The 16,330-nt window shown below is 43.9% G+C and overlaps 1 protein-coding gene across 1 annotated transcript in view; it reads left to right on the forward strand.

Moving 5' to 3' along the window:
- AQR (aquarius intron-binding spliceosomal factor) overlaps window positions 1–16,330 on the forward strand; it is a 62,047-nt gene that overhangs the window by 25,657 nt on the left and 20,060 nt on the right. Inside the window, exons 18-26 of the mRNA XM_054380702.1 lie at window positions 475–642; window positions 1,773–1,942; window positions 2,872–3,113; window positions 3,417–3,563; window positions 4,974–5,043; window positions 6,513–6,623; window positions 8,172–8,281; window positions 12,858–12,993; window positions 15,400–15,609. Coding sequence (XP_054236677.1) covers window positions 475–642; window positions 1,773–1,942; window positions 2,872–3,113; window positions 3,417–3,563; window positions 4,974–5,043; window positions 6,513–6,623; window positions 8,172–8,281; window positions 12,858–12,993; window positions 15,400–15,609 — 1,364 coding nt within the window. The remainder of the gene's footprint in view (window positions 1–474; window positions 643–1,772; window positions 1,943–2,871; window positions 3,114–3,416; window positions 3,564–4,973; window positions 5,044–6,512; window positions 6,624–8,171; window positions 8,282–12,857; window positions 12,994–15,399; window positions 15,610–16,330) is intronic.

Consider the following 16,330-nt stretch of genomic DNA (forward strand, 5'->3'; position numbering starts at 1 on the left):
GAAGTTTAGGCTTGACCTTAGAAAGAAGTTCTTCCCACAAAGAGAGATTGGCCATGGGAATGAGCTGCCCAGGGAGGTGGTGGGGTCGATGTCCATGGAGGTGTTTAAGATAGGACTGAATGAGGCACTTAGTGCCATGGTCTGGTTGATCAGATAGGGTTGGGTGATGGGTTGGACTTGATGATCTTGGAGGTCTCTTCCAGCCTGGGTGATTGTTGTGAATTCTGGGATTCTCTGACATACAAAGTTGTTGGAAATAACTTTTTCATGCTGGTGCACCTCCGAATACAGCAGTTTGGGTTGTTTTTTCTTTTTGATATTTATTTGTCAAGAGAGGTTTTTCTGGGTGATTCTGTGATCCTATGCTTTAAACAAGCGGGGGTGGTATTTAGGAGGAAGTTTTATGTCTGTGTATTAAGGACCAGAGAAGGAAAGTGGTTTTGAGTCTGACTGAGTGCTGCTCTCTGGGATCAGGGCTGCGTAAGCACGACGTCTGCTTTCTGATCACCGTGCGGCCAACGCAGCCGTACGGCACCAAGTTCGACCGACGCAGACCTTTTGTGGAGCAGACTGGCCTGGTCTATGTCAGAGGCTGTGAAATCCAGGGCATGCTGGATGAGAAAGGCCGTGTCATTGAGGAAGGTATGCATCTACCAACTCTTCTTGTTGGTTTTTTATGTTATTTTATTTTCCCCTCATCTTTTTTTTGTTGTTTATGTTTACTGGTAACAGCCTAGTTGTTGACTTGCTGCTTCTTGAAGCAATGTTCATTTAGTGGGTTGAGATTAACCCCCCAACATAAAATTGCCAGACCAGCTCAGTTGGAAGCAAATGAAGCTGTGTTTACAAGCAAAACTACCATCTAGAAACATGGAATGCAATGAATATGTACAAAATATACAATATTTACTTGTATGTACAATTTATAAATGGCACAAGAATCCCCCCTGGAGAAAACTAGGGTGTTACTAACAGCTTCCCTCTTCCTGTTCCCTTCCCCCCTGTACAAGATAGAAGAGCAGAGAGTAAGCTGTTGGTACTTAACCACAACAAGGAAATGCAGTTAAGGTCAGCAAGCCAGCAAAAGCCAGAGCTAATATCTGCCAGAGCAAAGGAAGCTGAAAGGAGAAAGAGTTACAAACTGACTGTGTTAGTAATCAGCCCAATGGGATTTAGACCTTATTATTTTCCCTTTGCATCCAATGGTAGTTTATTTACATTCTACCACTTTCTGTTCAAGATCTGTGGAAAATTTTCTAGGCACAGCCTAAAACTGCCACACGACACTTGTTTGAAAGGTTTTATTACATTATTCTTTTTTTTCCCCTCATATTTTATTTTATTTTATTTTATCTTATTTTAACTTATTTTATTTCTCTTTTTTTCATTTTATTTAATTTCATTTCATATTGTTTTATTTCATTTTACTTTATTTCATTTTATTTTATTTTATTTTATTTTTTATTTTTACTGTTAACAGCCTAGTTGGTGACTTGCTGCTTCTTTGAGCAATGTTCATTTAATTTGCTGCCTCTTTGAAAACATAATTCCATAAGCAGCCTGAGAAAGGTTAACTGAGGGTCCTCTGGTAAAATTTCATGTCATTAGATTAATTAAAGAAATCTGGCATGTTTTGAGTTTAGAAATAAAATAGCTGATATTCTAAAACTGACATTAGAAACAGCATGAAAACAGTTAGGGATTACCTCTTTGACTGATAAACTGATTTTAGCACTACTCAAGTTCTAATCTTACTGTTTCATGATGAGCAGGACCTGAGCCCAAACCAAGACTTAAAGGGGATTGCAGAACCTACAGAGTATTTCTGGACCCAAACCAGTATCAACAAGACATGACCAATACAATCCAAAACGGAGCAGAAGATGTTTATGAGACATTTAATATAATAATGAGAAGAAAACCAAAAGAAAACAATTTCAAGGTGTGTTGCTTTCTCATTGACCCTTAGGATAAGAGTTTGTATGACTATTCCAGCAGGACTGAGACTTGTTCATTTGAGATGCATGTAATTAGGCTTTTTAGGTGGTGTTGCATCACTTCAGAAAGCTAGAGCATGGCACTAATTCCCCCTTTTCTTGCTGTGAGGGTGCATGATTTTGTACACCTGAAAATCTTTCTCCTGTGCATACTGAGCTTCTCTGCTGTTAGATCGTTTAGACCTGGGAGTCATAGAATGGCTTAGGTTGGAAGGGACCTCAGAGATCATCTGCTCCAACCTCCCTGCCATGGGCAGGGACACCTCTCAACTAGACTCAGCTGCTCAAGGCCTTGCATTCCTACCTGGCCTTGAACACCCCCAGGGAGGAAGCATCCACAACCTCCCTGGACAACCTGTTCTGGAATCTCCCCACCTTGGTACTGAAGAACTTCTTCCTAAGATCCAGTCTAAACCTCCTCTCCCTCAGCTTCAAACCATTCCCCCTTGTCCTATTGATAGACACCCTTATGAAAAGTCCCTCTCCAGCCTTCCTGTAGGACCCTTTCAGGTATTGGAAGGCAGCTCTATGATCCCCTCAGAGTCTTCTCTTCTGTAGGCTGAACAACCCCAGCTCCCTCAGCCTGTCCTCATAGCAGAGGTGTTCCAGCCCCTGGGTCATATTCATGGCCCTCCTTTGGACCCACTCCATCAGGTCCATGTCCTTCCTGTGTTGAGGGCTCCAGAGCTGGCTGCAGTACTCCAGCTGAGGTCTCAGCAGATGCAGTATATGCATCTTGACTCAATCTAACATCACAGCTGTCAGTTAAAGGCTGCTCTATGCTGGTGCCTTAGAGCAGACTTGAGTAGGGTATGGTATGTCACATAAAAGTCAATCTCTCCAATCATGTCTTTCCCACTTCTGTAATTTGCAGGCTGTTCTGGAGACAATTAGGAATTTGATGAACACAGACTGTGTGGTTCCTGACTGGCTGCATGACATCATTCTCGGATATGGAGACCCAAGTAGTGCACACTATTCAAAAATGCCAAATCAGATTGCAACTCTGGATTTTAATGACACTTTCCTGTCCATTGATCACTTAAGAGCCAGCTTTCCTGGATACAATATTAAAGTGACTGTTGACAATCCAGTTCTGCAAGTACCCCCCTTCAGGTGATCTCAGAATTTCAAGTACTCACAGTCTGGTATTCTTGGTCAAGTACATTGGCAGGTGGAGTAGAGTTCAGTGTTTGAAGGGAGGAGCTCTGTCTCTTAAGAAAAGATGTTGTTAATATGTTAAGATTTAGGTACTTCTGTAGCAGTTAACTGTACTACAGTTAGGACTGCACAAAAATGCATCACAGCATTGCTTGTCTTAATGGTGACAATACAAAAAAGTCTTCCTGTAGAAGTTTCTAAAACAATCTGGTGTCACAGCTAACCTGTTCAAGTCTGGTTTTAAATGATGTGTTACAGGATAACTTTCCCAATAAAGGGAGGTAAGGGAAAGAAAAGAAAAGAGGAGGATGGGAATGAAGAGAAACCTGAAGAAGCTAAGACACTGATTGTAGAGCCTCATGTCATTCCAAACAGGGGACCATACCCATATAATCAACCAAAACGGTAAGAAAGAGTTGAGAACTTCTTCCCAAATGCCAGCATCTGAGCAGAGCAGCTGATTTTCAGAAACACTTCAAAAATAACATTGTTGGTTCTAAGTGAATTGTCATTTTGATGTGACAAAAAGAAGAGCTGAATATGCAGCTGGTTTGGTTTATATTTAAATCAAACTATTCTGTTACCCATGCTGCTTAAAAAGTCCCTTAAAGAACCATGTGCAGTGCTCTTTTATAGACTGCACTGGATAGAAAGAGATCTCTAGAGGTCACCTAGTCCAACCCCCCCTGCAGTAAGCAGGGACATCCCTAGCTAGATAGATCAGGTTTCTCAAAGTCCCATCAAGCCTGACCTTGAATATCTCCAGGAATGGGGCCTCCACCAAATCCCTGGGCAACCTGTTCCAATGTTCCACTACTCTCATAGTAAAGAGCTTCTTAAACCCACCTATGTTGTCAAACAGAGAAACAAAACAAGCCTTGTAATTGTTTTTTGTGTTAGACTTGTGTGAAAGCAGCCCACCAGGAAGAGGGTTTCACCATGCCAGCTTTTGAATAGTAAAGCACATCTATGTGGCTTCATAAAAGGAAGCTTCAAGCTGGCTTACAACTGCTTGCAAATAGGCAGGGACTGCTGCCTGTGAAGTTTGTTACTAAGCAGTGGTAGTCTTAAGGCTTTTATACTGTAAGCAGGGTAAAATTTACTTACAGAACTTTTCTAGAAATTTAACACTGACAAAATAATCTGAGAACAGCTGCAGTATGTAGCTTTAAACAGACTAAGCCTCAGGTTGATGGTTTATCATTGAAGTGAAACAAATAAATCTCTAGGTCTGTATCCAAATCTCTCTTTAAAGCATTGAAAGAAATTAATATCACAAGGGAAGGAAAACAACAGCTATTTAATGTTTACTAATACAATTTAAGACTGGTTCTGTAGCAGATGTTGAGAGGAATCAAAGGAGATCTGGAGCCTTCGTGGCACTTCAGTACTGTAGTAAGGAGAACCCCACAAGAACCCACAAACCCCTTCCTTCCCAGGAGCAGCACCACTCAATGCTCCTTCAAACAAGCACCCCCATGACCTCAAAACCTTGCAGGATTCTGTCATGACTTGGAAAATTAGGAGAATCATACCTAAATAATTGCCCAGCAGGCTCAGCAAATAATAACCAAAGAGAAGCAGCCTTTGTCATGCAGCCAGTGTGATTTACTGTCTTGCTTAGAAATGGCAAGGTGGTCATCTTTATAAAGAAGGTAGCTGTCATGTTGGCTTAATATATAGAAATGTTTGCAAGCCTTTAGTTCTGGAGAAACATGTAGCCACTTAATTGAAATCAAGCTCGTTAAAACCATTGCATTTATCAAATTTTTGGGCAAACTCTGTCAATTCTTTGATCTTTATTTGCTTTCACAGCAATACCATTCAATTTACCCACACTCAGATTGAAGCTATACGTGCAGGAATGCAGCCTGGACTAACTATGGTAAGATTATTTTTAAGGACTTTTTACTCTTACTTATTTGATGTATTTCTTTATTTTTTTTTTTGCCTTTAGGTATATTTAATAAAATACCAGGAATGTCCATTTCTGTAGCCTTGCTAAGTTCACTTCTATTAACAGTCCTCACTATCAATAGAGACTGGGGGATGAGGTGTTAGAAAGCAGCCCTGAGGGAAAGGATTTGGGAGTGCTGATGGATGAGAAGCTGGACATGAGCAGGCAGTGTGAGCTTGCAGCCCAGAAAGCCAATCCCATCCTGGACTGCATCAAAAGCAGCATTGCCAGCAGAGCCAGAGAGGTGATTCTGCCACTTTGCTCTGCTCTGGGGAGACCTCACCTGGAGTACTGTGTACAGGTCTGGAGCCCTCAATGTAGGAAGGACATGGACCTGATGGAGAGGGCCCAGAGGAGGCCATGAAAATGATCAGGGGGTTGGAGCACCTCTGCTATGAGGACAGGCTGAGGGAGCTGGGGGTGTTCAGCCTGGAGAAGAGGAGGCTCCAGGGAGACCTAATAGCAGCCTGCCAGGACCTGAGGGGGGTCTGCAGGAAGGATGGAGAGAGGTTGTTTGCAAAGGCCTGAAGTGGCAGGATGAGGGGCAATGGCCTCAAACTAGAGAAGGGCAGATTTAGATTGGATATCAGGAAGAAGTTCTTCACTATGAGGGTGGTGGAACACTGGAACAGGTTGCCCAGGCAGGTGGTTGAGGCCCCTTCCCTGGAGATATTCAAGGTGGGGCTCTATGAGGCCTTGGGCAACCTGATCTAGTTGGGGATGTCCCTGCTGACTGCAGAGAGGTCAGACTGGATGACCTTTGGAGGTCCCTTCTGGCCTGGACCATTCTGTGATTCTAATAGTTTTAAAATATGAAAAATTAAGATACAAAGGTTCATCATTCTCCTATATATCTTGTGCAAAGTCATACAGAAACACACATTTGATCTCTGTGGAACTGCATTCTGTGTTTGAGTGGCTGAAGCCTTTCCACAACAACTGAACTTAATTTTTTCAGTGGTTGAATTGCTAGTTTTAGAATGTAAAGCATCTGCCACTTTGACTTGCATATTTTGTTTTGCATTTTGATTCTGCCACTTTACTCACACGCTGGATTTCCACATTCCTTTTAGGCAGGAATCTGCTTAGCTCATCTTCTGTGATAGATTGTGTTTGTTCTTGGAAGTTCACAGAAGCTAGAAGGTAATTCCTAGATTACATCATTCCTCTCAGGCAGGAGTCTGCATTAGCATTGAGCTAAGTCTTTCCTGGTGTATATCTATGTCTTCTTGAAGTTTACAGAAGCCAGCAAGCAATTGTACATGAGACAGAAGTTTTTTTTGTTGTTAATGTATATGATATTAGTGTCTTGTGAGAATGTTCTGTTACTTTCCCAACTGGTTCTATTTCTGTGTTGTGCAGTATTCTGATAAATTGTTTCTTGCTTTTGGTTTTAGGTAGTGGGGCCACCTGGAACTGGAAAAACTGATGTAGCAGTCCAGATAATATCCAATCTTTATCATAATTTCCCAGAACAACGAACTCTTATTGTGACCCACTCTAATCAGGTAAAGTGTCAGCACCATGACCTTTTCCTATCATTAAAACCAAGAAGAGCAGCAGAAGGTTTGGGATTGCAGTTGTCTTCCTTGGACACTGCTTGCTCTGTGCTTCATGCTTCTAAGGGAAGGCCTCTTCAGCAGAATGCTTGCTTCACATTCATAAGAGATGGAGTCTCTTACATTTCTTTTTTAATCATTTTATAATGATAAAAATCTTAAATATTACCCTAAATCTGCAGCTGATTTGGAAGCATTTGTTTGGAAACCAGGTTAATCTGTTTCCTGGCCTCTGTAGTTAGCCTAGCCTAATTAGTTATGAGCTGCTTTAACTGAACATTTCAAAATGTTCAAAAACATTTCATTTTTTCCCATCAAAGCATGAGGAGGAACTTCTTGACTCTGAGGGTCCCAGAGCACTGGAACAGGCTGCCCAGAGAGGTTGTGGAGTCTCCTTCTCTGGAGACTTTCCAGCCCCATCTGGATGTGTTCCTGTGTGACCTGTGCTGGATTCTCTGGTCCTGCTCTGGCAGGGGGGTTGGACTGGATGATCTTTGGAGGTCCCTTCCAACCCCTAACATCCTGTGAGCCTGTGATCAAGCACTTACACTGTAGGTAGAAGAATGGTGAATAGAGCTTCATTTTGATGAGGACTTTCAACCTGGAGTAATGTAGGCTAGTTCAGAATGGATTGTAGGAGAGCAACACAGTTAAGTTCAGAGTAAAGGTTGAGAACTTGTTCGCTGGGGAGAAAAGGAAGGAGCAAATTGTAAGCAGGCTCACAGGATGTTAGGGGTTGGAAGAGACCTCCAAAGATCATTGAGTCCAACTCCCCTGCCAGGCTTTGATCAGACAAGATGTACATGGGAACAGGAACTTGAAATTGTACTTGGGGAAATAAAGTTTATCTCAGCAGGGTTCATTCCCTATGCCTTGACCCTGTGCTTCAACATGCTTGCACGACTTTCCAGCTGACTTGAAATGCAAGTGGAGCTTGCTCATGTTTATTCTTAGTTTCATAACTTGATGATCCAGTGTTTACAAACTTACTGCTTTGAAATGCACCCAACTGGACAATGAATAGTAAAGCTGTGAGAGAATTGTGAAGAGTTTAAAGCAAGAGATGTAACACACCTTGATGTTTAGCTCAGCAAAATGTATTTATCGAGGTGGAGTAGAGTCACCTGCAGCCAGTACCAGATCACACTCTTCTAATGTGAAGTTCAGTGGTTTAAAATTGTCCCCCCAAAAAATCAGTGTTTGCAAAGTGTGATTCTTAAGGTGTTTTTATAAACTGGCTTTATTAGCTAGGTGGTAGAGTCAGATTTTTAAATCAAATTGCTGCATCAAGCTTGCAAACAGAAGAGTTTTAGTGACCCAGTTTCCCTGTTGACAAGAGCTTGAATTTCAGTATTAACTTCATGTTTGCTTTGGCTTCCATTTATACCAAAAGAGGCAGAATTTCCTAGCTTCCTTACCAGTAATTCTTCAGTTTCCCCTGCAAGAGCCTGTCAACTTCTAAAAACTACCTTTTGTCCTGTCCTTGTCAATCTTTAGGCCTTGAACCAGCTGTTTGAAAAAATCATGGCTCTAGACATTGATGAACGCCACCTCCTGCGTCTGGGTCATGGAGAAGAGGAATTAGAGACAGAGAAAGATTTCAGCAGGTGAGGAAAAGCTGCTAATGGTAAACTGTAGCAAAATGTGTTTAATCCATTCTGCCTCCCTTGTAAAGAAGCCAGGAGCAGTGCTTGAGAGGTTTTTTTCTTTCCCATGCTGTTGAATGCAGAGGTGCGCTTCCAGGGTTCAGTAATTTTCAGTCTTATTCAGCAGAGAAACTCTCGAGAATCCCAAGGCAGAATCAGGCAGTTGCTTGTTCACAAACTCAACAGCTTGAATAAAAGTAGTTAATTTTATTTTAGGCCCATCCACACTTTATAGAATCAGTTTTGGAAGAGAAGGTTGAATGATACAGGCCATTTTTTTTGTGCTCTCACAGCCTCACTGCTGTTGGTGTGGTGAATACTGCATTGAGAAATGCAAACACTAAGTTAAGCTTCCTGCTTTTAATTTTTTTAGAGCATTGCTTAACCAGAATGTTTCTTGTTTCATTGGTAAATAGCACATTTTGAAGAACATAAACATAAGGAAAGCTGTCAACTCTGCATCACTACAAAGACTTAAAGACCTGCTTTTGCAACTCTTTGTTTATTTGTTTGTAACGTTTGTTACAAGTCCAGCTGATGTCAGCAAGATTGCACACAGGCATCAGTGTAAGCAGGGCTATAGTGGTGATGCACTGGAAATAACTGTCTGAAAACTGGATCATTATAGCAATACTTTGACTTCAAAAACTGTAGTAAAAATCCTATATAGTTACTAGAAACTACTCACATATGCATGCTTGAGTTTCATTTGGCAAAATAAACATCTTGTGCTTTTTAATTATTGTGATTTTATTTTTCTAAGTGTGAATGCTTTGGCATAGTCAAATTATTTCAGAAAACTGAGAGCCAAAATCTTAGTGAAATGATGCCATGGCAGATATTATTTGTTACTATTCAGAGTTCAGTAGATTCCTTGAACAGGAGTGAGTGCTCATCGTGTGAAAAAGAACTGTCTTTGAGGCACTCTATATTATAGAATCATAGAATGGTTTGGGTTGGAAGGGACCTTCAAAGATCATCTACTCCAACCCTCCTGCAGTTAGCAGGGACATCCTCCACTAGATCAGATTGTTCAGAGCCTTGTCAAGCCTGACCCTGAGTATTTCCAGAGATGGGGTCTCAACTACCTCCCTGGGCAACCTGTTCCCAGTGCTTCACCACCCTCATGCTGCAGAACTTGTTCCTAACATCCAATCTAAATCTCCTCTCCTCTTATTTCAAACCACTGTCCCTCATCCTGTCCCTGCAGGCCTTTGCAAACAGTCCCTCTGCAGCCTTCTTGTAGCCCCCTTCAGGTCCTGGCAGGCTGCTGTTAGGTCTGCCTGGAGCCTTCTCTTCTCCAGGCTGAACACCCCCAGCTCCCTGAGCCTGTCCTCGTAGCAGTGGGGTGTTCCAGCCCCCTGATCATCTTTGTGGCCCTCCTCTGGACATGGTCCATGTGCTTCCTGTGTTGAGGGCTCCAGAGCTGGACACAGCACTCACCAGATCAGAGTAAAGGTGGCAGCATCACCTCTCTCTGTCTGCTGGCCACGCTGCTTTTGATGCAGCCCAGGCTGCCATTGGCTACCTGAGCTGCAAGCTCACACTGTTGGCTCCTGTCCAGCTTCTCATCCACCAGCACCCCCAAGTCCTTTTCTGCAGGGCTGCTCTCAATTTCATCATCCCCCAGCCTGGATTGGTATCTAGGATTGCTCCAGCCTAAGTGCAGGACCTTATGCTTTGCCTTACTGAAGATTCTCCTCAGCTCACCTCTCCAGCCTTTTAAGGTCCCTCTGGATGGGATCCTGTCCTTCAGATTTACCAGCTGCACCACTCAACTTGGTATTATCTGCAGATTTGCAGTCTCCTTTCATTCTTTTTCAAGGTAACTCCAGACCTATGGGACATTCCTGCAAGTCCTATGGATTCCTCCAGTTTGGGAGGGATAAGGGTTGAGGATTATATTTACAAGTGAGCTGCACTAGTGTGAGAAGAGAAGTTGATTTCTTACATAAACTTCTCTTTGTGTTTAGGTTGCTTCTGAGTCTATGACTTTTTTTTTTTCAGGCTATCTTTAGAGAGCAGAATCCTGCTTAAGGAATTTTTACTACTTGCAAGCTTTGTGTTCTTTTTTTTGCTCCCTTTGCAGTCACAGCAAAGCTGGGCAGGGGATTTTAAGAACCTGAGTTGGAGAGGAGCTGATTAAACTGGTACTGACTTGAACACAGAGGGAATTACAGCTGAAGAAATTTTTTTGTAGCAGTAAATTAAGAGATAAAAGAGAACATATGCCTTGAATTGTGAGAAATAAGAGGACACTGGAAATGTGAGGGGAAAAAGAAGCCCAAACAAACTGGTTGCAGTCACTTGCAATTATAGTGGATTAGTTTTGTTGAAGAGGAAAAAGGCTATTTAGTGTTCTAAGGACCCTAACTGTCATTGTTCCTGAGGATCTTGTTTTGTCCAGTTGTGAACAATATCACATTCAGTTGTGTCCTAGTAAATTCAAATCTCCAGCTGCTCTCACTCTTATAATCAATACAATAGAACCCATTGTGATTGCCATGGATTGTGTTGTGGGTTTTCTGTGCTGAAAATGTATTTTATAAGAAGTAAGTTTAGTAAGACCTTTAAAGTTGGCCTTTGTTCACCTCTGAGCTTCTAACTGCATATGCATTTTAAAAATAGGATGTCCTGTCCACTTCTTTAACTCAGTCACTTTTTAATCTGTTTTTTTTCTTCTTTAGAAAATGTAATTCATTGTGGTTTTTTGTTTGTTTTTCTTGTACTGCTTCTGAGAAGAGTGTGTATGAAATAAGAAAACTGATTTCTAAAGGGAAAAAAAATGGGCTGGAATTGGCCTAAGAGGAGGAAGAATGAAAGGAGTTGGCTACAAACTAATCATAAAAGTCATAAAAGTTATTGGACAGGCAGCTATGAGTGCAGGACCTCCTCCTATATGTGGATGCAGAGCTGTCTGTTACAGTGTGCTAAACATTGCAAGACATTTTGTATGTTGCCAGAGGAAGTCAGTCTTAAGGTAGAGACTTGAGGTATAGGCTCTACTGATGATCATGGTGGTAAGAGCTCACCTGGAGTACTGCCTCAGCTCTGGAGACCTCAACACATGAAGGACCTAATGGATTGGGTCCAGAGGAGGACTGTGAAAATGACTGGGGGCTGAAACCCCTCTGCTATGAGGACAGGCTGAGGGAGCTGGGGGTGTTTGGCTTGGAGAAGGGAAGGCTTCAGGGAGACCTTGATGAACTTCTTGGTGAACTTTGTAGAGTAGGGTTCATGGTTAGACGTGATGATCCCAAGGGTCCTTTCCATCCTGAATGATTCTGTGATTCTGTGGCCTTATAGGAGCCTTCCAGTACCTGAAGAGGGCCTACAAGAAGGCTGCAGAAGGACTGTTTGCAAAGACCTGCAGTGATAGCACAAGGGACAATGGTTTGAAATGAGAGGAGAGCAGATTTAGACTGGATGTTAGGAACAAGTTCTTTACCATGAGAAGACTGGAACAGGTTGCCCAGGGAGGTAGTTGAGGCCCCATCCATGGAGCTATTCAAGGTCAGGCTGGACAAGGCTCTGAGCAACCTGTGTTATCACAGTCTCACAGTATATCAGAGGTTGGAAGGAACCTCAAGAGATCATCAGGTCCAACCCCCCTGCCAGAGCAGCATCACCTTGGATAGTCTGCACAGGAAAGCATCCAGGTGGGGTTGGAAAGGCTCCAGAGAAGGAGACTCCACAACCCCCCTGGGCAGCCTGTTCCAGGGCTCTGTCACCCTCACTGGAAAGAAGTTTCTCCTCATGTTGAGCTGAAATCTCTGTTCAAGTTTGAACCCATTGTTCCTTGTCTTATCACTGTGCACCACCCAAAAGAGCCTGGCCCCCTCCTCCTGACACCCACCCCTCAGCTATTGATAGACATTGATCAGATCCCCTCTCAGCCTTCTCTTCTCCAGACTAAACAGCCCCAGGGCTCTCAGTCTCTCTTCACAGGGAGATGCTCAAGTCCCCTAAGCATCCTCCTGGCTCTCCCTTGGACTCTCTCCAGCAGGTCTCTGTCTCTCTTGAACTGTGGAGCCCAAAACTGGTAGTGGAGGATGTCCCTGCTGACTGCAGGGGTGTTGAGCTGCATTACCTCTGGAGGTCCCTTCCAACCCAAACCATTCTGTGATTGTCCATAGACTTGTATAACTTGTTCATGCTTGTGTGCTACGAAGGGTACCACAGCTCCTAAATAGGACCTTGGAGGTAATGGTTTCCTGCTTTACAGGTACATCAGGAGGCTGCTTAACTAACACAAAGTCTCTGTTGAAGTGATAGGACTAGAGGAGCCTTTTTACAGTACTGGCTCTTGCATGGCTTTTGAAATTGTTGAGGTGCAAAGTGATAGGAATAGAGGGCATGGAGCAAATCCTTGTGCTTTAGGAACTGTGGTGGTCATGGGGGAGTTTATTGGAGTGGGATAGGGTGTGTTGATTTTTTTGATTTTTTTTTTTTTAATGATCTGTCATTGTGATACTTAGACAAAAGCATTTTTAATAGATTGACATACCAATTATGCTCTATTTAATCAATTTTGTAGGTATGGAAGAGTTAATTATGTGCTGGCTCGAAGACTTGAACTTCTCCGAGAAGTTGGGCGGTTGCAAGAGAGTCTTGGAGTCCCAGGAGATGTTTCTTACACTTGTGAAACAGCTGGCCACTTTTTCTTATACCAAGTAAGGACTGAAATCCTCCTACAGAGATTCTGTGACCTCAATATGTTATGAAGCATTTGGTAAAAATTGGAGTGAATTTGTCAGAATTGGGTCTAAAAAAGCTTCATGTGGTGGTTCAGAACCCAGTGCCAGCTCAAACTGTGCTTGCAGCATTACTGACTTGTCTTGCTATTGTTTGAAGGGCTAGCAGGGCTGCTGTCCATGGCTGCTGGCAAAGATTCTAACCTGATGTTTCTTCTTCAGATGGGAAAATCTGGGTGCTTCTTTACACATTAGCATTAGAGCAGCTACTTGCTGAGCTTGCTGGAAAGCTTTTTAGTGTTAAATGCCAGTGTGAAGTCAGATGCACAGTGGACAACGCAGGGATTTTCTGTAGATCCTTCATTTCCCTTCCATGGATTTCTCAGGGATATGGTGTAGGTTAGCAACTAGTGTAGCTAAAGCAGATTCATAGAGTGGTATTTAGGATCTGAATGTATGTGGTTGGAAGAGGCCTCCAAGGACATCCAGTCCAACCTTCAACCCAGCACTGAAGGGTCAACACCAAACCATGTCCCTAAGTGCCAGGTCCACACACTGCTTGAATGCCTCCAAGTATGGTGACTCCAGCGCTGGCCTCAAACATTCCAGTGTTTGAGAATCCTTTCAGTGAAGAATGTTTCCTAACATCCAGCCTGAACTTTCCCTGGTGCAGCTTGGAACCATCTCCTCTGGTCTTGTCACCAAGGAGAAGAGGCTGCCCCTTCATCACTCCAGCCTTCCTTCAGGGTGTTGTAGAGAGTAATGAAGCCTCCCTTCAGCCTCCTCTTCTCCAGCCTGAACACCCCCAGCTCCCTCAGGCCCTTCTCATAGGCCAGGTGCTCCAGGCCCTTCTCCAGCCTTCTTGCCTTTCTCTGGACGTGTTCCAGCCCCTCAATGTCCTTCCTCCAGTGAGGGCCCCAGAGCTGAACACAACACTCGAGGTGTGGCCTCCCCAGTGCTGAGCACAGGGGGATGATCAGCAATCTGTCCCTGCTGGCCACAGTGTTTCTTATCCAAGCCAGGTTGCCATTGGCTTTCTTGGCCACCTGGGCATACTGCTGGCTCAGGTTCAGTCAAGCATCAACAAATACCCCCAGGTCCCTCTCCAAGTTGCAGTTTTCCAACCACAGATCCCGAAGTCAGTAGCTTACCGTGGGGTTGTTGTGTCCCAAGTGCAGGACCTGGCTCTGGGCCTTATTGAGCTTCACACATTTTTTTTTTCAGCAGTTCCTCATGGCTAGCTGGAGTGTGGGCCTGAAGAATAAATGGCCGTTAGGTATGGAGAGTGCTAGGAGCACTACTATAGCTCCTTATCTGCTTCAGTTTCCTCCCAAAGCAATCCCACTTACTATTTGAACCAAAGCACTCTAAGTGGAGTTAATCAGGTTTGCTTCTGTATTGGGTTTGTACAGCAAGGTTTTGGTAACAGCAGGCTGCAGGGGTCACCTCTGAGAAGAGGCCAGAGGCTACCCTGAGCTGGACACTGCCAGCTCCAATGAACCTACTGCTGGCCAAAGCTGAGCTCATCAGTGACACCCAAGGCACCTCTGTGAAAACATCTTTGAGAAAAGGTCAGAAAATGCTGGGCAGCAGCTAGGGGCGGAGAGGGGAGTGGGAGAAACAATTCCACACACCAAGGTCAGAAGGAAAAGAAGGGGCAGGAGGTGCTCCCAGCACTGGAGCAGATTCCCCCATAGCTCATGGAGAGGACCGTATTGAACTATGCTGTCCCTGGGACTCCTGCAGAGCCAGTATCTCAACACTGTAGCCCATGAAGGACACCATAGTGGAGCAGGTAGAGATACTCTGGGTGAAGCTGCAGCCTGTGGAAAGGACATGGCAGAACAGAGCAGAAGTGTGAGGAGGAAGGGGTGGCAGAGATGTGGTTTTATGAACTCAAATGACAAGCACTGCTCCTGCACTGCTCAGAGTGGGGAGAAGGTGTGAGAGTTGGGAATGAAGGAGTGAAATTGAGCCTAGGAAGAGAGAGTGGAGAAGAAAAGTGATTTTGGTTTTGTCTGTTTCTTGCCATTGTACTCTGGTTTTGATCAGCAAAAAATGAAATTTATTTTCCCCAAGTCAAGTCTGTGATCTGTCTTCATCTCAGCCCATAAGTTATTTCCATCTTACATTCTTTCCCTGTCATGTTGAGGAGGGGAGAGTAAGAAATGCTGGGTGGGAATCTGGTAGCCAGCCAAGGCCAACCTACCACAGCTTCAGAAATGTCCTCCTGACACAAGCTCAGGGGCTGATTTAGAGACACCTTGCTTGTCCGATCATTCTTCATGACCGTTTTTTTTTTTGCCCTGTCTGCAAGACTACACCTTGCCAATGTTTTTGTGATACAGGAACATGTCTGTGTGACCCCTTTTTTCTTTGCCACAGGTAATGTCTCGTTGGGAGGAGTACATCAGCAAGGTGAAAGTCAAAGGTGGGAAGCCACCGGACGTGGCGGATGTTTCCAGTTTGTTTCCTTTTCACCAGTATTTTGCAAATGCTCCTCAACCAATTTTCAAAGGCAAATCCTATGAAGAAGATATGGAAATTGCTGAAGGGTGTTTTAGACATCTTAAGAAAATATTCACTCAGCTTGAGGTAAGACATGCAGCTCTTTCAGGTAAGGGGAATCTGGCTAATCCTATAAAAGCTTTGCACGGTTCTGAAATTCTCCTTTGTCCCCCATGCTGAAAGGAATCTGTTCCTCTAGGCAGTTAGCTTGCAAGGCAGGGCAGGGAGAATTTCCACTTCTGGGTAAGATAGGGATGCTTCACAGCAGGGACAGGAGTCTAATCTGGTTTATTTTGATCTGAGGATGCAGCCATTCTGCATGTTCCATTTTCACAGAATGACAGAACATTAGGGGTTGGAAGAGACCTCAAAATATCATCCAGTCCAAGCCCCCTGCCAGAGCAGGGACACTTAGAGTAGGTCACACAGGAACACATCCAGGTAGGTTTTAAGTGTCTCCAGTGAAGGAGGCTTCACAACCTCTCTGGGCAGCCTGTTCCAGGGCTCTATCATCTTCACAGTGAAAAAAAATTTCCTTACCTTCACATGGAACCTCCTCTGCTCCAGCTTGCACCCATTGCCCCTTGTCCTGTTATTGGGCATTACTGAGCAGAGCCTGGATCCATCCTCTAGACATCACTGAGCAGAGCCTGGCTCCATTCTCCTGACATCCCTGAGCAGAGCCTGGCTTCATCCTCCCAACACTGCCCTTCACATCTTTATAAACAGGAATGAGGTCCCCTCTCAGTCTTCTCTGCCCCAAGCTGCGGAGCCCCAGCTCCCTCAACCTTTCCTCAGCAGGGAGATG

The sequence above is a fragment of the Indicator indicator genome, chromosome 4, assembly GCF_027791375.1.
Source record: "Indicator indicator isolate 239-I01 chromosome 4, UM_Iind_1.1, whole genome shotgun sequence".
Lineage (NCBI taxonomy): Eukaryota > Metazoa > Chordata > Aves > Piciformes > Indicatoridae > Indicator > Indicator indicator.